General features: G+C 37.0%; 1 protein-coding gene across 2 annotated transcripts in view; it reads right to left on the reverse strand.

Annotated features, from left to right (window-relative positions):
• Calx (sodium/calcium exchanger 3) overlaps nucleotides 1-21780 on the reverse strand; it is a 379471-nt gene that overhangs the window by 13504 nt on the left and 344187 nt on the right. Inside the window, exons 3-6 of one of the 2 annotated variants that reach the window (XM_071598138.1) lie at nucleotides 13989-14122; nucleotides 10887-10986; nucleotides 5482-5607; nucleotides 30-188 (exon numbers count right to left, since the gene is read on the reverse strand). In XM_071598138.1, coding sequence (XP_071454239.1) covers nucleotides 30-188; nucleotides 5482-5607; nucleotides 10887-10986; nucleotides 13989-14122 — 519 coding nt within the window. Of the gene's footprint in view, nucleotides 1-29; nucleotides 189-5481; nucleotides 5608-10886; nucleotides 10987-13988; nucleotides 14132-21780 lie in introns of both variants that reach the window. The other variant, XM_071598137.1, reaches the window with a different exon arrangement.

Here is a 21780-nt window from a genome sequence, read left to right on the forward strand (position 1 = left end):
TAAATATTTCAATAATGAGAAGATCTTACCTGGTAAACTTGTTCCCAAAGCCACGAGAGTGATGGCAGTAACAGAATCTTCAATACCAACTGTACAACCAAAGTGGGATGCTACATCACCTATAACTGCAGTGAGGACCCCTATCCATGTGATGGAGACACAGAAACAGAGCCATCCATTGAGGTGATCTATGGACAAAAGAGTACGACCAAATGTATTAATGGTAATATGCTACTGTTAACAGTTATATATTTTCACAAAATAGATGGTATTACTGATGAAAATATTATTTGACCAATATGAAAGCCAAGGTATGAAATGTTTAATAAATTTTATAAAATATTTCTAGAACTTTAGATGGATAGAATATTTATGAATTGGTTTCAACCCTAAACTAGTATAAAAATAAGAAAAATACTATGTGGTTTCAAACTCATATTAAAGCTCAAATACCACATTTATTTAAGTTTACCATCAATTTTATCAAAAATAATTGCCGATCCTGATAATTGTACTATGCATTAAAACCCAGGTCATAATATTATACATTAAGTTGAATTAACAAAGTTGCAATATTTCTTTTCATAGAACTAACTGCATTACAAAGCAATGCCTTGTTCTTCAACGTTGTTGCCCATTTTTCACTGCACTGGTTTCAATTTATATAGCCTCATTTAGTTGTAACATATATACGTATTACAACATTCGATTGATGCATTCTTACTTTTATAAGACATATTATTCTATAAGTAAGAATTTTTATAATAATAAACAAAAATGGGTAGTAAATTTACCTGTTATTGGCTATAGCAGCATTTCTCTTTTGGTCAAATATTTTCGGACCATAGATTCAAAGGAATTGCATGAGCTAAATGTGCAGTTCTGGATGAATAATATGTTTCTAAAAACAAACATATTTCCCTAGTAATATTTAAATAATAATGAAAAATATGCACCTTGGTAAATTTCATCCAGAGATATGTGTGTGTGTTTGTTAAATTCCATTATTTTCAGCAGTCAGCGAGCAGTCCAAAGCTCTCCAGGGAAAAAAATTAAATTTATTACAACGATGGTTGGCAGGCTGTGATAGCTTAAGTACCAATGAGATACATTGGTGTAGAGTGAAGAAAAAAACAAAGGCAGAAAAACCCTTAATTGAGAATATTTGAAAGAACTTGCTTTTGCACACCGATTTGGGTCACTTGAAATATTTTTCCTGTTATTTCATAACCTCTAAATTCATTTTTTACCTCTGAATTTTCTAGTGTATTGGCATACAGTATAGCTAGGATAGATAAATGATCTCTAAATGATCTTGGCTAAATGATCTTGTACAAGAATTCATGAAAGCTATGAGTTTGAAAACAATCCTCTGGATTGTTACTCCAAAGTCACCATCATTGTCTGATCTCAGCCTGTTAAATCTCTTGGATTAAACTTCAATTAAGACCTGTCCTTTCATAAAAAGATTGCTACAACTGATATAACATATGGTATTTTTCTCATAATAAAATTATCCTCAACTGATTCATTAGACATCATGAAGCTTACATATATTATGTTTGTTATTTCCTTAGTTCAATTTCTAAATTAATAAAATAATCAAAGTTCTCCCTAAGAGTTTATAAATTAATATACAGGGATTTCTAAAACTCAAAGAACCAATGATGTCTAGCTATGTCATCATGACTCATAGCTTCAAATGAGTGATTTTGACACAGGCTGCAGCCTAGAAAGGTGGTCAAAGTAACTGGTATGATCACAGCCTTAATTATACAGCATACAAAGTCATGTCTTGACTGGACATACTGACAATGACATAAGAAATATTTCAATTAAATCAACACAGGCTACCTACCCACACAGTGTGATTGAGAAGTAATAGAGGTACATTTTCTATTTTTTAGAAAATTTCCAGCATGTTTTAGTATATGCCACAGCTGGCCACTTAGTGTAAATCAGTGCTAAAAGGAGGATCATTGTACCTTCACTAATTCCTATTTGAAGTTAGTTTTATATGGGAGGTGACCGATAGCTGAGGTCATTTGCGCCATTAGGGATGGACAGGAAAGGATGAAGGGTGGAGAGAAACCCGGCATCGACATTAGCCTACTCTTAAGGGAAGGCACCAAGGGGTCCGCAGCTAAACGTCCCATCAGTGCGTGGATGGCGTACTCACTCAAAGTGCCCTCCACAAAGCACCCTAAGTAGGGATCGGGACACCACTGAAACATATCTGTAGTCGCCGGGATTCGAACCCGGGCCTCAAGTTGGGAAGCCTGTATGTTAGCCTCTGCACCATCCTGATCCCCTCCTTATTTGAAGTTTGGTATTTTTCACACTACTGCTGAGTATAGAAAGTATTCACGGTTATTGTACGAGTGCCATGTAAAGACAACCTTGTGCTAGGATACAACAGACACAGTAGAATATTCGTTCGCAGGTTTCCGCGGCGATGAGTAGGTGATTTCCACATTTTTCGGGCTGCGTCCGCGTATGTCGTTTAAATGTACAACAGTTTCGAGGACCTGAGGACGCCAGCAGGATAGCTGGCGAAACTGTTGTACATTTAAACGACATACGCGGACGCAGCCCGAAAAATGTGGAAATCACAGTAGAATATTGATTTTAGATATGTGTAAATCGTAGTTTTACAACAAAATCAGGCATTGCACAAGTGAAGCACTTCCATCCAATTTATAATTCATTTATTCTTACATAATTATTATTTGGAATTATAGAACTTTGCAAAAAAAACTATTTTAAGTAAAGCTGCTTTGGTCCCTGAAGGAAGCATCAATATGAATTATTTTTAATTTAAATATATTTCTATGAAAGTAAACTACATAACTTATGAAATTTTAACAGTAATGTCCAGATTTTTGTTCTTCTGAATTAAGTGGTTTCTGTCCTGTCATGCTATAGTGTGATTGCATATATTAGTCACAAATTTAAGCATGCACTCTCTTATTATTTCTTAGATATTTTTTACATACTTGTATTTCCATGACATAAAGCTAGATACGACAACAGTACAGTTATTTGTTCACAAAAAATACTATGCTTGCTCAGTGGCCACTGGTGCAGATTATATGAACAAGAAGACTATTCCGACAAAAATTCCAAAATATAAACGAAAAGTGAAGAGTCAGGCGTGATATTGTGGAATCGAGACATAATGAAAACTTCGTTGCAATTTTCCACAGTTAAAACTTTATTGCCGACCATGGTTTCGATACACTGTATCATCTTCAGGTAGATGAAGATACCTGAAGATGATACAGTGTATCGAAACCATGGTCGGCAATAAAGTTTTAACTGTGGAAAATTGCAACGAAGTTTTCATTACCAAAATATAAATGTCAAAAGGGAAAAATAATAGTATTTTGACCTAATTTTGCTACAAGTGTCTTCATTATATGTGGCATTAATTTTCAAATGCAAATATTTTTTGACAGGAAAAGTAGTCTGAATTATCTATGAACATTTTCCTGAGAACATTGAAGATTAGGATACATCGTGCCTCAGTTACATGTTATAATGATTGGCTTTTGTGGTACCACAAAAGTTTTAAGTCACAAACCTTAAATGCTATGTCACTCTGCAGCTGTTGGTTGAGTGATATTTAAGCTGCCAAAATATACCATATCCCTTGACAGTATATGCATGAGATGCACTTTTTTACAAAATAATAACTCAGAAGTCACACCAGGGGCAATAAAGTTTTACCAAAATATCTACTTGTTATATATACCGTGAAACCCCTCATTTATACTTTTGAGAGGGTTAAGGAAAAAAAGTGTTGATCATAGGAAAGGGCAATGGAGTGTAATCAAAAATTGCAATAAGCGGAAGCAAAATCTTCACCCAATGCTCCACAATATGATTTGATTCACATTATAAGCGATGAATCACTGAATCATGAATTAAATTAATTTTTTTTAATTTAATAAACAGCCAAGTCCGGGCTGTAGGGCGGGTGCGGCAGCGTTGCCACGCCGAGCTTGGCCAAGAAGTCCGACACGACAAGCGCGGTGTGAGACGGCGCATTGTCGTGATGCAGCCGCCAGATGTTTTTGATCGCTGGCCGGACGCGGGCGACTCGTTTTCGAATCCTGTCGAGCACTTGGACGTAAAATGCAGCATTTACAGTTTGTCGTTCAGGTACAAATTCGTAGTGGACGACTCCCCTTTTGTCAAAAAAGACAATGAGCATCGCCTTGATCCGAGATTTGCTCATGCGAGCTTTCTTTTGACGGGGTGATGACTCCGCACTTTGTCTCTTCGACTCCGGGTCTTTCTTCGACTCCGGGTCCGGGTTTCTCTAAAAAATGTGGATCATTTTTGCAGTGATCCGCAAGTTGTGTCGCGATTTCCAAACGATTGAGTCTTTGATCATCACTGAGCACTTTCGGCACCAACTTTGCACAAATTTTTCGCATCTGTAATTGGTGCCTAATAATCTCGTGCACTATTGATTTTGGCACATTACACTGCTCTGCTATCATCCGAACACTAAGACGACGATCAGAGTTCAGTACATCGCGAACTTTTCGCACATTTTCGTCGGTGAGTGTCGTTGATGGGCGTCCAGGCCGTGGTTCGTCGTCGACCTCTTCTCTGCCCTCCACGAACATCTTGTGCCACCAAAAGATCATGTTTCTGGACATGGCTGACTCCCCGTAAGCCTGGTTAATCATACCGACAGTTTCGGTAGACGATTTCCCAAGCTTTACCGCAAATTTGATGGAATAACGCTGCTCCAAAAACTTCGGCATCGCGTTCCGTGACGTGGGTCGAGCGTGGAGGTTCGCGTTAACAGAGCTCCTCACTACACCACAGCTCAGAGCCGACTGCCTTTTTCAGCGTCGCTTGCCAACATACCCCCCTCCAATCGCAGCAAAATATAAGTACATATAAAAAGATCACTCACACGTTATTTCTTGATCATTTCGACGGAATTCAGAAATAGAAGTCATATATGTATATATATATATATATATTAGTTCTAAAATGTGATGAAGATTGTCATAGAAAAATTCATCCAATGAGTGAAGTGGCAAATCTACAATAAGTAGTATTTAGATTTGCTTTACCTCTTGTGGGGTAGTTATGGATGTGAGATCTTAATTGGTAAGTTTCTATATTAACTTTTGCATTAATCAGAGCCTCAAAGATGCATAAGTTAAACACAGTCATGATTCCATACCTAATGGAAAAAGGTTCGGAGGAATCACTTGGTTGTATATTAGCAAGCGAGCGAATTGCTCTCTTGTATGTAGTAGCAAAATTTATTCGACATGAGGGGAATGACACCATAAGTCAACACCATAATTCAAATGACATTGAAAGAAGTGTTAAACGATACTCATTTGAAATGAGAAAGTTGAGCTTTCTTAACATATAAACAGCTTTAATCAGTTTATTATAGATCTGATTTATGTGGGTCTCCCAGTTATGTTTTGTATCAATATAGCTCACCTGTTGGGGGGACAAAGGCAAAAATGATCTTCCAGAAAAGGGTGAGAAAGTGCATCACGTAGTCAGTGCAAGATGGAGTCTTCTCTTCACCAGGCTCTTCACCATCACTGTCACCATCATCATCTCCTGCTCAGTATTAAAAAGGAGAGACTAAATAGCTTAAGTGTCATAAAATAAAATATATCGCTCAATTACCTTTATTTATGCATAGCAACAAAGTAGTTGATATAAATAATGATTAATTAATGCTGAGAAGTTTGAACCTTGAGCATGATGCTCCTCTTTTTTTCTATACAGATGCCAATTTAAAAAAAACAATGAAGTGCATATTTATGAAATTATCAAACGTAACAGAAAACCACAGCTTACTAATTGTATCCAAAAGTCATTGCCCAGATTTGAATTCAGGATATTCCAGTTAGTGCTTCTTATCCATAAAAACATGTTCATTAGGTTATAATGCTAATTTATTTCTGCTATGCATGAACTTGGTTTCTTTTCATGTTACTTAAATACATAATGATTCTACCACTGAGGGGAGAAATACATTTGTAATAATCCTTGAAAAGAAAATCTCTATTCATTTAATTTATAGAGTGGTTATTTTTCATAATATCACTTGGACAGAGATATTAGATACTTTTTACTGGCTTATAGAGTTAGGCAGGATTGAAAAAACACAAAAATGATTTAGGTTCCAAAATATGATTGAAAGTACCAATATTTTTTATCTAAATAAAAACTTACATGTTGATCAGTATCGCTGCATTTCATTCATATGCTGCTGTATTAGCATTAGAGAATATTGTTAATGAGCCACAAAAATAATAACAAATAAATGAACAATAATAATTCAAAATTCCGCATGCTGAGCATGTAAATAATTAATTTCACATTCATTCAATCAAGTGGGTGGAATTTTTATGTATTGATTTGCCTGGTGGCCCTTTAGGGATTGAGTTTTAGCCAAGGGGGCCTCATCATCATGGAACATAATTCAAACTGGGATGAGTGAAGAAGTATTTTGGGTAGTGCAGGATATTCCCCTCTCTTGTTGTCAATACGATGGATTACCAACTGAACTAAGTACACTGAAGACTTTCTCATTCTATTATGAGGGATATGCTAAGTATTGTGATTTGTCATTTTATAGGACTCTAAACAATAAGGTAGATTAACAATTCTCTAATAGTTAATTTCAGTACATGTATTTTTCAACATAAATATAATTTCAGTTATTCATCATTTATTTCATGTCTCATTCCAACTGTTTTGATGTGGAGCTTTACATATGGTCTTGGAACAAATGTATGACCAAAGTCAATCAATCTATGAAGGGCTATAGTCGCCACTATCAGAGATGGCATTGCTATATCGTACATAACTTGGTACTTGACCCAGGAGGATAAGTAAGGCAAGAGGAGAGAAAGATGCTGAAGTGGCTATTGGAGAACTTTCATTTAAAGTAATGGTGCTCATAGGGAAGATTTTTAGGCCACAATTTCGACTGAAACCGCATGCTTTCTCCATTGCATGGAGTGCTTTTCACATAAGTCTAGGTTTGAATATGACTACTTGAGTTGGGCATTTTGATATTTTTTTATCAATCACATGCTCGATTGCTGGATGTTCCACTATCTCTGACCTCATTGCTAGGTCCAGTTGAATATCCTTCTTCTGCCTGCTAGTTGGGTTTTGATGGAATTCCTTGCCTCTGCTGTCCGATATGTCTTCACACAAAAAATTCTAGATATGTCCCATTCTAAATTTTTTCCAATCTCCAACAGTCATTCGTGTTTTTCCCCCTTGAGAATGGACGTATTTTTTCTATTGAAATGGTTGTATTACAGATGCATATGCTGAAAGCTTTCACCATGAATGTGTGGTTTCCTTCTACTGTGACATTTCTGGACGTTTTATTTTTAAAAGACCATTTTGAAGGGTCAGGGGCAAAATTGGGGGAAATGCTATGATTAATTTACAATTCAACGCAAATGTGTTATCAGAGGAAGACAGAATTTCATGTAATTCTTCAAATGTGCCTTTTGTGTCTTTATCTACATGTCCATATCTTCCAAATATCTAAAAGTTGCTTTCTTATAACTCATACTGTGAATAACACTAATTCTCTCATCATGATAATAAATTATTAATTTCCTAATCCGGGTAAAATGTGAGCATTGATGATTGTGGGTTTATAAATTACTGGAAATTAAAGCTTTCCCCAATAAAATGGGTGTTTAACTACTGAAATACTCTATTTAATTGGTTTTTACGCTGCATATTAAATGGCTATTTTTTTATTTATTTGATAAATAGCTTTTTTGTCAGGAGTTTTCTTTCCACAGGCTTTTATTAATATATTTTGATGATACTGAGAAAGAAAATACATGATTATGTTACATGTTTTTGATGTTTGTGGAAAAAATAATGATTTTTTCCCCCAGTACGAATCGCCTCCACAATGTGATGCCTCAAACCAGCAACTCAATTGACTTTGAATGGAGACAAAAGTTTCGTATTGTGCGAGAAATTAAAGAGTTTGTAAAACAAAAATATATGGCGTCTTCGTTAAAAGCATTATTTGGATTAATCGAGGGTCATTATCAAAAGGATGTATGCATGAAATGGGGAAAATGGAAAATTTATACCAGGACTATTGACATTCGGCGTTGATAAATGAACGCACGCAATGACGCCTGTACATCCTGGAACATATGCTACTCACAAAGCTAAGGATAAGGCCTAGCTCTCAGGGGCTGGACATAAGATAATACGATGTTCCCAGAAATATGCTTTCACGACACCCTAGAAGTAACAAAACCCAACCGCTATTCAATGACCTGAATTGATATATTAAGGACTTAATAGTACATTTCACAGACAATGACGGACTATTCCAACAGTATCTTATTATTTTGAAGAGTAACTAATTTCATTTGATACAAAAATGTTTTACAATGAGGACTCATTATGAGTTTTAATAATTAAAAAAATAATATATTCTTTTGAAAATATAGGTGAATGATTTTTAATTTTATCTATTCCAAATTAATATTTCTATATGAGTATTCTGTTTCATGCTTTATCAGTCAAAGTTTGCGTATATTTCTGGATTTTTTCAGTAAAATACGTATTTTTATGTATCTCAAGGCTTGAAAAGTTGTCCGTAAAGGTAAAAAAAAGCTGCTGTAAGAGCATATCCGAATGGAATAATGCCAAATTTTTGAAAGCATTAAATTAAGAGGAGGATATTTGAGTTTACCTAAATGTCACATTCTCAGGGTAAATGTTGGTTTCCCTGTATGATTTCATTCATAAACTTATAAAAATATTATACATAATTTTTACGGCACTTTATTGATTCGTTCGCTGCAGATAACATCCACGCAACAGGCAGACGCCATCTGAATCCTCCACATACACTAGAGACTCGGCGGAATCGGCACGAACTCTGCAACTGAACCGAAATGCCACCATTCTATTTCCTTAATCATTTTCTTAATTCGTTGGATCTTCCAAATCCCTACAACCCCGTTATAGATCATGGGAAATTTTTGTGGAAGTCAAAACCACCTTCAGAGCGTTTAATTAGCCTCCCATTTCCCCAGGGGTTGAACTGGTTTCCCGCCACTGCTAACAACTGCGGCGAGGCCCTGATCGGCCCAAAAGCCCGTGGCTGGGGGCGGGGAGTGAGAGCTCCGGGGCAAATTGAGTCCGAGAATAAACCTGACTTCCCTATCCCACGGGGACCGAAGGGAAGGCCCCAAGGGGGGGCTTAGGGAGTGCGAGAGGGGTTCAAAGGTCAGCACTGGAGGAGAATGCGGGAAAGAGCTCCGAGCAAGGGAAGTGGTTAGAAACTAAATGAGAATAAAAACTGAATGGCTTGGAACTACAGTATTCGAGATATGGACACCTTGAAATGAGTCTGCAGTTAAATATTTTTTCAAGCCAACGCGCGACAGGTATTTTCAGAGATCCAAGGAAGAGATATAGAGTTTAACTATCATTGCATGATACTAAGAGTGTCGAGGAACAACGAGGAAACATCACCCACGCGCACTCCAATAAGTACTAAAAAGTAATAATGTTAGGTAAGGCAAAAGTACTACAGGAAAATGTTATGTCCTCTGATTCTTCTCTGAAGAGGCAGACGAAATACCTGGTGTCATTAGGAGCGAGCGAGTACTTGTGAATCGTAAAGGTCCCTGTTTCCCAACACACACCTCAGTGTTTGAGTGAATGGCGAAGGCGTGCGCACATCCGTTTTATTATTGTGCCACCTCTTTGTGACATCTGCGTGATTGACGGGTCCCTGACAACAGAGGAATCCTTGTAAACCCTGAACATGTGAGTGAGCGCAAGTCACCAAAGTCTAATACACCCGATATATTGCGAACGGTAACTTGGGCCTTTTCTTTTTAATTTTTATCGTTTCAATTCCAGTGTGAGTACAACGGGTCCCTGGCATAGGAGATACCCTTGCACACCCTGATTATTTGCGAGTGAATACGATTCACGAGAGTGACTGTTATTCCTTAACACACACCCTAGTGATCGAGTGGTCTTAAGTTTGTTTTATTTTTTATTATTAATTTTGTTTTTTTTGTGTGTGATTGAGGTGTACGTGGGTCACTGTTTCCCCCAACACACCCAAGTGACCTAGTGTGGGTTCCCTATCTTTCCCCTTACTTGTGACTTTGCTTCCTTTCCCCCCCATTTACAAACCTAGTGCCAATCAAGTTTACGGTCTCGGCTATCTCGTTATCAAGTACTTCAAACTTGTAAATATGTTCCGCACGTTACCACTCAGTAGCGATTCTCATTTGATAGCGGGGAAATGCACGTCGCTTTTTAAACCATGAAATTTGATGGTTACGAATAGTGACGATGTGACTTTTTAAAAGGCAAGTCGAAATGATATTCTTCTGTTAAAATACAAAATATTGAGAGCCAGAATATATACATGAAAAACAAAAATCCCACCCCATAATTTAAAATTAATTTTTTTTAAGTATGTAAAGCCAGAAATTTGGCTCGTCGGAAGAAATAATTACCATATGTGTCTAAAATTTACAGTAAAATCATACGCCTCATTTGAATGTGGCAAGTAACATAGTCATTCACCTCTTTTCCACGCATCAGTTTACAGTTTATTTTTAATTAGTTTGGCTGGTGATGAAGAATAATTTCTTCACGCACCCGTCATGGCCGACAATTTTAATAATTTCGAAGGACTTAAATTTCATCCTGTGTGCGTACATTATCCTAGAAAGTGATGAAGTTAACTGAATTTTTATTTTCAAGTGTTTTCACCGGCGTCTGTGAAGTATTTTATGTAATTTTGGCTATATTTTAATTTAAAATTTAAATTAGTACATAATTTATAGTACGATTTTGCTCACCTGCGCTGACGGTGATGGCTTCGATGAACTGTTCCTTCCAAGACGAAGTTCCGATGAGAATTGACGCGTTTGCTCGCTTCACTAATTTATCCACGGTGTTCTGTCAGCCACAAACATCCAGAAAACAAAAAGAAATGTTATAGTAGAGCTCAATGTACCAAAATAACAGCCATAAGTACGCTTTATAAAGCTACTACCTAACAAAAAAGTTTGAGGCAAGAATGTAATTAATTGAAACACCGCTTATTTCATGGTATATGTACAACAAACGGACAATTCCATTGAAATAGATCGTTGAATTTAAATTAAGACGTCATTCTGACTTTAACAGAGATTAAGATATAATTCCACTTACCAGTTTCGATTTATGTAAAAGATAAGTCTTAAATTGTTAAATAAGTAAAATGAATAATGATATTTGAGTTGTGAAAAAGACAAAAATTATGCAATATTACAACGTAAAATAATTTTAGTTAGCTCATAGATAAAGATAGTACCCATCTTTATATGCTTAACGCGCACAATGATAAAATATATATTATCACATTAAAATAAGTCATCCATATTGTGTACTAAGATCGCTAATAGCCTGAATAATGGTTGACTGAAACTGTCTTTATTTTTTATCGTCTTCGGCGTAACTTTTTGAAATTTGCATAAAATATTGAAATGAAATTATTGGCTTTGTAATCCCACACACTTTATTTAAAAACAAGACCCAGGTTTCGACGTTGAGCTTCATCATCAGGTGGTCCTCATAGAGGCATCCTTGGTATGTATACCTTCTGATCAAGGAAGGGGAGGGTTGGTCAGAGATGGGGGTTGGAGAGGTAAAAAGGTTACGATGTAGCGGGGAGGGAAAGAGAATTACATCTTTTGGTGTCAATCGTTGACTTGGAAGAGTGGTAGGTAGGTCTAGGAGTGGGGGGAGTGGGAGGGATACAAAATTTCATTGGCAAGTTCATCTTTGCAACGGACACATTTCAAAATTTACAACTGCTCCAAATCGAGCCTTTGACCTTTATTTTCAAAATGAAGAACTTTAGTGACAAAGTCACTTTTGAGGTCACTTTCGATGAGGTGCTTTGCAAAGAGGGATGTTATTTTCTTAATTTGTACACATGTTTGCTATTATTTTATCCTTTCTTTAAATTTTCGTCCTGTTTACCCAATATACCTCGTGCTACACTCCGAGCACTTTAATTCATGCACTCCACTCCACTCTCGTTTTTGGGAAATTTGTCTTTATTGTGAGAGATCAGGCTCTTATGGAATGAACCATTGTAAAATGCATATTTAATTTTTCATTTAGGTGAAATTTTGTTTGCTCTCTGAGAAATATTCACTGAAGAGACCATTAGTCGCCATTTGGCAGTTCTTAAGGGCCTGATCTTTCACACTAAAGACAAAGTTCCCAAAAACGAGAGGAGTGGAGCGCATGAATTTAAGTCCTCGGAATGTAACACGAAGTATTCTGGGCAAACAGGACGAACATTCAAAGAACGGATAAAATAAACCAAAAACGCGTAAAGCATAAGAACAAAACATCCCTCTTTGCGAAGCACCTCATCGAGAATGAACCCAAAAGTGACTTCGCGACTAAATTACTTCATTTTGAAAATAAAGGTCAGAGGTTTGATGCTTTGGAGCAGTTGGAAATTTTGAAATCCGTCCGTTGCCAGGATGAACTTGCCGACGATATTTTGTATCCCTCCCACTCCTAAACCTACTACTCTCCCAACTCAACGATCGACACCGAAAGATTTAATTCTCTTTTCTTCCCAGCTAAATTTGAATATTTTTAACCCCTCCATCCTCCCTCTCTGACCATCACCTCTCTCCCAATCAGAAGACATATGTACCAAGTTTGCTTCTATGAGGAACACCTGATGATGACAAGTTCAATGCGGAAACCTGCCACGCACCCTGGCGGTGGCTTGCAGGGTTTATATAAAAAACTGGATCGTGTTTTTAAATAAAAAGTAAATGTGGAATTACAAAGTCAACAATTTTATTTCCTTTCTATATGCCTCTATTTTCTAATGTGGTTACCGAGAAGTGACGGTTTTTATTATTGCTTGGACAAGGAGATTCGACACGATCAGGTACGTTCAGCAAGGGATCGTCACTATGGCATCCGTTACTCAAAACAATGAGTTCGATCTTTCGCTACGGACATAGAATGGTTTCCTTTGTGAACCACATCACTTAATATGGATACATTTCCTCGGCGTGTCATTCACTTTTTCAATCATCGAGAAAGAGTTTTATCTGCAACACAGAGTCGATTTGGTTTGAGAAATACGCTCTAAAAGTCTTTTAATCTGAGCGAGTGAGTTTATCATGAGACTCTTTCCTCTATGAACACCGTACGTATGATACGGCGTCGACTTTTATTTTGTTTATGTTGACCCTCCAAGAATTTCAATCGAGGAAGATTTCAGGGTGTATCAAGAAATAAGACAGCAATACACGACAGCTTGTTGATGCCCAATAAACAAATTGTTCCGTAATGCATCATTTGGTCAAACCATAAGCACAGTAATCAACCCGAAGGTCTGTTTGGTACGTGTTGGTAGAGTTCACCCACTAGCCCGACGGCGAGTGAAATTCACACATCAGGGTAGGGGGGCCGGTTCCTTTCCCTGTGCCGAAAAATCAAATAGTTTGGGGTGAGCTGCAGGTGCCCAGAGAGGCTTGCTCGGGAATCGAACCTCGGCCCTCCGGTCAGTAGTCCAACGCTCTGGCCCATGGACTACCGCGACCCACATCACTTGGTTTAAGATACAGCAATCTAACTCCATTATTAATTCCAATGAAGATAGTCGAGCAAAACTACAAGTCGAACACCGCATTATTCATACCATTGAGGTCGTTCTAAAAAAACAAGCCGAAGAGATTGTTCGACAGATTTCGAATGCTCCCCTTGTCACTCGGAAGCCATCGAATGGGAAATTCCGGCACCATCAGCCTTGCTCGAAACGACCCCACCGCGTAATATGTCCCATCACCGAACTATTCGGATCGACCGACGTTCATCGGGACGGAAATCACTGCGGAAGCGAACCCCTCGGCCACTTGGCCCTGCAATCAAATCTAGACCTTGAATTCCTTGCTCTCCTTAATTCGGATTTGCGCCCTCGTGATCTCGCCAAGTTTGGGCCTTCCCAGCAGCGCCATCTTGTCCTCGGCAGTCAGCTCCTCTGGTCTCTTCTTCTCTGCTTCGGCGGCCATTCCTGCCTCGTCTGTTTGGGAGAAAGGTGGTCGGGAATCCATAGAGGATGGGTCGAGAAAAAGAGAGAGAGAGAGAGAGAACAGATGAAGGAAAATAGACAAAAGAATATTCGGGGGGGAATAGATAGAAAGAGATAGTGAGGTGAAAGAGAGATGCGAGATGGGAATACGAAATGTGAAAGTGAGGATCAGGCAGTGAAAAATATTGTACAGAGAGAGAGTAACTCCGGGGGAGGAAAAGAGAAAGTGAACCCGGAGGGCGACATCAAGCGTTTGTGAGTTTTCGATACATTTAGCATCGATGCGGCATCGAAACGTCGAGTGCCGTCGTCAGGGTTGTTCGCATGCCAACAGTTGCGATTCGATGCCGCGACACGAATAGCAATGCGAACGTTTGTCGGGGCAGCGATCACAAAAATCGACAGCGTTTGCAGAAGAGAGGAAGAGAAAGATGAAGAAAGAAGAAAAGAGGCGGAAAAAAGGAGAAGCAGAGAAGAAGAAATAAGATAAATGGCGGTATAAAACGAGAAACAGCGACTTCATGGGGGAAGTGAATGAAAAAAGGAGATAGCAAAAAAACCCCCGCAGAGATTTAAAAGTGATTTGATTCAAACGAAAGAGAACTTATACTCCACATTAGAAGCGATGCCATCTCCAAAAGCGTTAAAGGATATAGCTTCCACATTTAATGTGACAGAAAAAAGGAATTCTTTAGCTCAGATTCAGTGGAAAGCAAAGAACCATTCAACCAATTAAGAGACGAATTTACAACCAATTATGCTTATATGCAAAGTGGCCCTGACAACAGTATCGAACTGATGTGATTTTCACACTTATGAAGCATTCATTAGTCTTTTGATAACATTTATTGTCAGTTTACAAATGGCCCGAAGTCGCTTTTTCGCACAAAACTGCAGTATCATATTTCTTCAGAATTTAAAAATTTGGGCCTAATTATTACTATCAAAGCAAAAAGCTTAAAAATTTAGCACTTGAATTATTAAGTAATTAAAATCTACAATTTTCACGTTAATATTTCAATTTGAGAAAGTTAGTTACTAATTATCAAGCTAATCTATGTTACCAAGAGTTAATCATAAATTGATATAAATTACAGGAAGATATAGAGGAAAGCAAGGAATGCAGTTATGAACACACAACAAAGTCCATTGAAACAAATTGAGCACATAAATTTGCCATCTTAGAAGCTCATAACATCTAGGGCCACTTTGGATAAAACCAGGAAAACCTTTACTGCACATGACCAAACTATATGATACACTAAAACAGGCAGTGAGCAATAGCACGGTTAGTAACAGGGATATATTCTACACGCTAATTTCTAAATAGCAACGATGGAGTAATTGCTTTGCAGGGTAAACACAAATGCCGGTGGTGCCTGAAGGTCTTGTCGTTAATTAGATTATAATTTAGCGGTGTGTTTGTGCGATATTACTTAAATAGTGAGTAAAGCGTCGTTTCTTTCACATTTGAGTGCTTTATTTACCACGTCAAAGAAGATCATTCCGATTACATTAAAATCATTTTCTTTTTAAATTGTTATACTTGTGGAGAGTTAATGTTAGTTTTTCACCTTAATGTTATCATATTCAGCAAACATCATTTCAAATCATAGAAGATGTAAAACCATGCTTAGTATGGCAATGGAATAAACGAGAGAAAGGTTTAGCTAAATATTAGCTTTGATTTAGCGAAGGCTGAAAGAGTTAATATCCACGCAAAATCAACACTTTTTGGGCGCGGTGGTTTAAGGTAGAATATCCAGGTAGACCCAAACGGGATGTTTGAGTGAGTTTTTGGAATGACCTGAGGAATGATCTTATAATTTTCTTATTGACGTCATGTCATATTCAACCCTTATTGAATATGACAATGATATATTCCTGGGCTATTCTGGAAAGAGACCTGGAAACGATAGCATTTGAAATGTTTTGAAAGTGAGCAAGTGTTAAAAAAAAGTTTTATTTTGGCGAGAAAATAAATGGTCATGATGGAAGACATTAGGGATATCGGGAAAGCAGGCTGCGCTAAATCTGCAAAATAAGCAGAACAAGTTTTAAAATAGGTTCTCAGCAGCTTTGGGACGCTTGCAGAAACCATACCAACCAGAGCCCAACTAAGATAATTACTTCTTTCTTAATGCTTGAACAATATTGTCGAAAGTTAAGGCATAAGACAAACAAATAAGTCCTTTAATTATGGAAAGGGGAAAATCTTTGATTTACATTTTTCGTCTCCTCATCATATTAAATTTCAGGTTTCAGATGTAATTTAAAAGCCATTTTTTACTTGAAAACTATTGTAAATAAGTGCAGCTTCTGCATAAATATTTACTTAAATAAACGAACAACCCTTTCATAAAGCCTAAACTCTCTTAACTTCAAAAGGAAATAAAAATGGTAAAAAAATAAATTTTACTATGTTGCAGTCATGCTTAATCGGCTTATTTGATAATATATTACTTTGATTTTCTGATGACTTTATTGAAAACATCTAAAACCTTTTTTTGCACAAACAAATTTATTTAAGATATGAAAACATTGGTTACAGCTCTATGACCATTTTTTAATTTTAAAATGAATTTAATCAATAAAGAAGGGGTCTCTCAAACTAAATATACCAATAACACCGTTCATTACTGAGTTTTAAGAGGAAAAACAAGAAAAGGGAATGATAAAGAGAAATAAATTTTCTTTTTAAATTAAACAAAAAAATTCAAGCGATTTTGAGCACTAATTTTCCTGAGAGCATTGACAAGGCAAAAAACAAATGACAAGCATAATATTGCCAATAAAATCATTATAAAAATAATTTTAACCGTGAAATGTAATAACAGCTTTAGTTATTCATTATTTAATCAGAAAAAACATGGATAAAATGGAATTTTTCTAAAATATATAAAAAATGTTAAATTTGCCTCAGAGCCATTAAAACTCGTCACATTTTGGAATGCAGTTTTTATTTTAATAATTTACGAGTTGAAGAGTTAAATGTAATACAGTAGAACGAATAATTGGGATGAATTGTCATATCTGTAAATTTATTATCTTAAAAATTATCACCTTTCGTGCTCTTAATTCAGTACCAAAGCATAATCTACAACAAAATTAAAAGATACGGAAGTATACAAATGAATAAACAAAACAAAATAAATAGTTATTATTCGTTTACATACGCATCATTGTTAAATTAATGTATTTAACTAATTCATTTTACCAATCCTTCAGCACACCCACGGCGAATATATATATAGAGTGAGACACCAGGAGCACGTTCAGTTCTTGGTGTGGACCGATAGCAGAAAAGATTCATTACAGAAGAGATTATGCTTACCACCGGTCAAGAATTGCCACATGCGTAGGTTGTGCTTGAAATGTGCTCATTGAAAGTGAGTAGGAAGAGAAATAATGGTTAAATATTTTTAGTGCTTTCTTGTCTCGAAAATGGCGACTGCAGTGTTCTGTAGATGTTACTTGTTGGTGATCTGTAGATGTTAATTGTTGGTGAACTACACATCACAGAAGTGGAGGGGAGAAAAAATATCATATTTATATACATATCTATACATAGAGAGAAATATTATGCGTCATAGTCTGAGCTGTGAAAGAAGTCGTCATGGTGAGATAATGGAGAAGAATGAAGGGTGTTGAGAGGAAGGACAAACGGATGGTTTTGACTTTTGGAAACCTCAGCATCTTTACGGAAGGGAAATTACTTTAAAAACTTCTTATTCTGTAAAACGATTCAGGTCATTTTACGCCACAATAGGATACCCACTTAAAATTAACCTTTAATTTTTAAACCAAGCCCTAGCTTGGAAAATATACGAGGTAAACTTTAGAATATTCGATTTACAAATTATTAAATTTGAAATTTACTTTTTCGAATGTATTCGATTAATTAGCGATGTAAACATTCAAAACTATGTATCGAAAGCGTAAATATTTCATAATATAATGAACTTCATTCATAATTTTTTGTTCTGCATGCATTTCTAGTGGACGATGAGTTTCTTTGATGCCAATTATAACTTCCGGCTTGTAATCAGATTCCTCAAAACATAATACTTAGCACAACATCCATGCCCTAATTATGCCATATTTAGACTTAACCTAATTTTTCCAAAAACATTATTTCTCATTCAATTGGTGAAGTAATAATTTGCTTTTCCCCGGTGACCGAGAATTAAGAATTTTAAATGACTATGAAGTAATTTCAGCGTTATAATCAGGTGATTGAGATGCTCTTAACGCAGTACACTAACACAAAACAAACCTCACTTTTAAGTTGAAATAAATTAGCTATCAAAACTTCTAATGGTGGTTATTGAGCATAGTACGTGAACTAGAATACCTGTACTTCTCAAAGCTATTCTCAAATTCCCTTGCTTAAATCTTCAACTTGCTTCAGGTTACCCAACTATTGCCACACGCGTTATATAGTCAATACAAAACCTCGCATCACTACGTGGACTCGTGCCCGGAGAGGAGACATTTATGCGAACTGCGTCAGAATATTCCACAATCCCTCGCCCCTAGAGCCACGGAGAGGGAGCCCAGAACCCCAATTATAGACATAAAAATATAAACTAGGCAAACGCACATTATGTATTAATTTAATTCTAATTACTTTGCACAATTTAAAAATACATTGATATCCTGGGAGTCGACAATGACAAGAAGAAGAAAAAGAAGAAAATATAGATTTCATTTTCAGATTTAAGTGACAGATACCGACTATATTAAAATTATAAATAGAAAAATATAACTTTGTGGATAGACAACTAAATTAAACAAATGTCCATTTATTTTATAGGACTGTAGCACAGTATGAATACTTTTCAACATAAAAAACATGAAGCATTTTCGTTGAGAATCTACAAAATTAAACTGTTTTTGCGGCGCTCCTTATTCCAGAAGATGATGTCATTAAAGATTTCTCGCATCTCCAAGTTTCCCCAAATTTAATATCACATCTCGAAGGGTGAAATCTTACATACACCCACCTGGTAGTGCTCCGTATTATTCCGGAGAAAATATGCTGAATGTATTTGTTACTGTACGCGTAAGACAATTCTCACATTGAAACTTTAAAAGGCATTACCGAAGGTATTGTCTCCAAGCAGCAAGAGTGCCTCACCAATTAGGAACATGTCGTTCCGTTTTACTCATCCAACTTTTCCCGAGTGAAAGGAATGCGAAAGTGCTCGGGAGTATTCTGAGAGACAGTCTAAGACTTTATCCCCTCTGGCCACATCGTCCCATACATTTCAAGCTATGAAATCATAGTTCAACCATGATCAAATAACATGACGCCTACATTCTCTGTGCGAGGGTTTGATGGGTTGCTAGATCATAAATACAGGTACAGATACCCTGTCTAAGAGGTAGAATTCGAATGTTCCTCGAGGAGCAAATCGTAAGTCTAGTAACTATTGAAATAATAAAATAAATAAATCTCATTACTTTTATCCTCATTCCATTCCCGTTTCACGTGATTACTCCCAACGCCTTCCATTACGCCCAAAATAGAAATTCATTTCCTCCTCATTTCTTAACACAACCTCGCTATGCATCTTGCTTACCTCCAATATTCCCTTGCCGCGATACATTTTTCATCCCTCTTCGAAATTCCCCACCAACTTCCTCTCCTCGTCAAAACCCACGCGGCTTCCCCGCGTTTATTTTCCCTTCCATTCAGCTTATTCGATCACCCACCACACTCGCATCTCGAAACTTCAAACTTACCCTCATCCTTCAAGACCAGACCACCGAAGCGTACAACAGTCATCCTATCATACCCTGTACTCTATATTATAGCCGCTAATGTCCTCTCTGTACGCCTACGCGAAAAAGAGTCCCGGTCAATATTTATCTCGAATAAACAAACATCCCTCTCCATTTTAGATTGGCAAAGACTTAAACAAAAAAACGCGAATCCCACTTAGCGATTTAAAAATAAAACTCCACTACAGTGGCAAATTCTGGAGAATCACTCTGCGAAATTTATAGCTGCTCTCTCTTTTCCCATATACTTGTATGTGCAGCAAATATTCTCTCCGATATTTACTCGATGCCTCATCCCAATTCGGTTATTGATTCGCTGAATCCATTGAGTGCTTACGGGATAAATTAAAATGGACAATTACAATTTAAGATGACATAAATTAAGAAGTAATGCCGGAAATAGGAGGCACTGTATTCAAAATGTTAGAGAAAATAACATCACTTGAAATTTTCCAATACACGTTCGTTAATAGTTGACATATACGTCGTACTTGGTCTGAGGTGATTATCAGCCTTTTCCATTATATAAAAAAATGACTCCTATGATCCCTTTAGCATGCTTACGAATAAAAGCATAAAAGAGGCGAATAAGAGAAGTCAAAACTTGGCTAGAGGAATGATTTAGTTTCTCTTTCAAGAGCGGAATATCGAGAAAAGTAGTCTAAATCGATGCCATACGGATTGCTACACCGACTGCAGACGAAGACACACATGTACGTAATTTCCTTTCAATTAGGGAATCTCCCCACCGTAGAGAGCGCGTCCAAGGTTTCCAAACAAGTTAGTGACAGGAGGGTTGGGTAAGCGAATCGGGTCAACCATGTAGATTTGATTTGGCTCAACAGATGGCGTGGATGTGGCGGGAGGAAAGGAAGGTGATTAGTTTGGCGAAGAGACGAGCGGCGGCAGCAGCGGCGGCGGCGGCAGCAGCAGCTTGTTTTTCGAGGCGGAGAGGGAAGATAAGGAAGGGGCGGCAGCTCTTTAGCGTATTGAGGCGAGAAGCTGGCGGATCGTGCAACAAGGTTGCCAAAAGGGTGAAGAAGGGGGGGGGGATCCATGTCTCCCTTATAAACGCACGCGTCCAAGAGGCTTCATTATCCGGGAGCCTGTAGGTGCACGCATTAATAGAGTGAAGAGAATCCATCTCACGTTTTCCTCTACGAGTAGTGATCGTATGCGTGAGAGAAATATTAAAGAGTACATATATAATTATTACTTTAACTTCTATGTGAAAAAATCAACGCATCCGTCCATTTAAATTAATCAGATCATCGTCCATATAGCATGGTAAGAATAAATTCAGACTAATTAAATTTAGCATTATCCCTTTAGGTGTCAACCATCAAAAAAAGATATCTGACAAAACGTATTGATGACATAAAAAGAGAGAGGCTTTTTAAAACAGTAAAAGTCTGTAAATGAAAATAAATGTAAATGACTGCTTTGAACAGAGAGTTTACATTTCCAGAAAGGATAATTATGCAAGGAATCGGACCAAATTTCTATTATCTCCCAAAAAATTACTGAGTGCTTTAAATTATTACTCGGAGTGACTAATTTATTTAAAAAAACCTAAAAACACACAAAAAATATTCTATCGAGAGATTAGGCTTATTTTTAAAAGACTTAAATGCTAATTGACGTGCGAATATGCTTATTATTACAATATACTTAGACATCACTGCTTTACCACAACATATGAACCCAAATTTTATTCTAGACACGTGAAAAAAATTCTAAGCGACAATAACGTTACCCTAATGACAATGCTTCACTCAGCACGTGCAAACAAAGTCGCGAAATTTCCCTTGTTTGGGGTATCATTCTCTGTTGAGACCTTTATCGTCCCGGCT

This window comes from Hetaerina americana, unplaced genomic scaffold (assembly GCF_022747635.1).
Source record: "Hetaerina americana unplaced genomic scaffold, ioHetAmer1.1.p SCAF_9, whole genome shotgun sequence".
Lineage (NCBI taxonomy): Eukaryota > Metazoa > Arthropoda > Insecta > Odonata > Calopterygidae > Hetaerina > Hetaerina americana.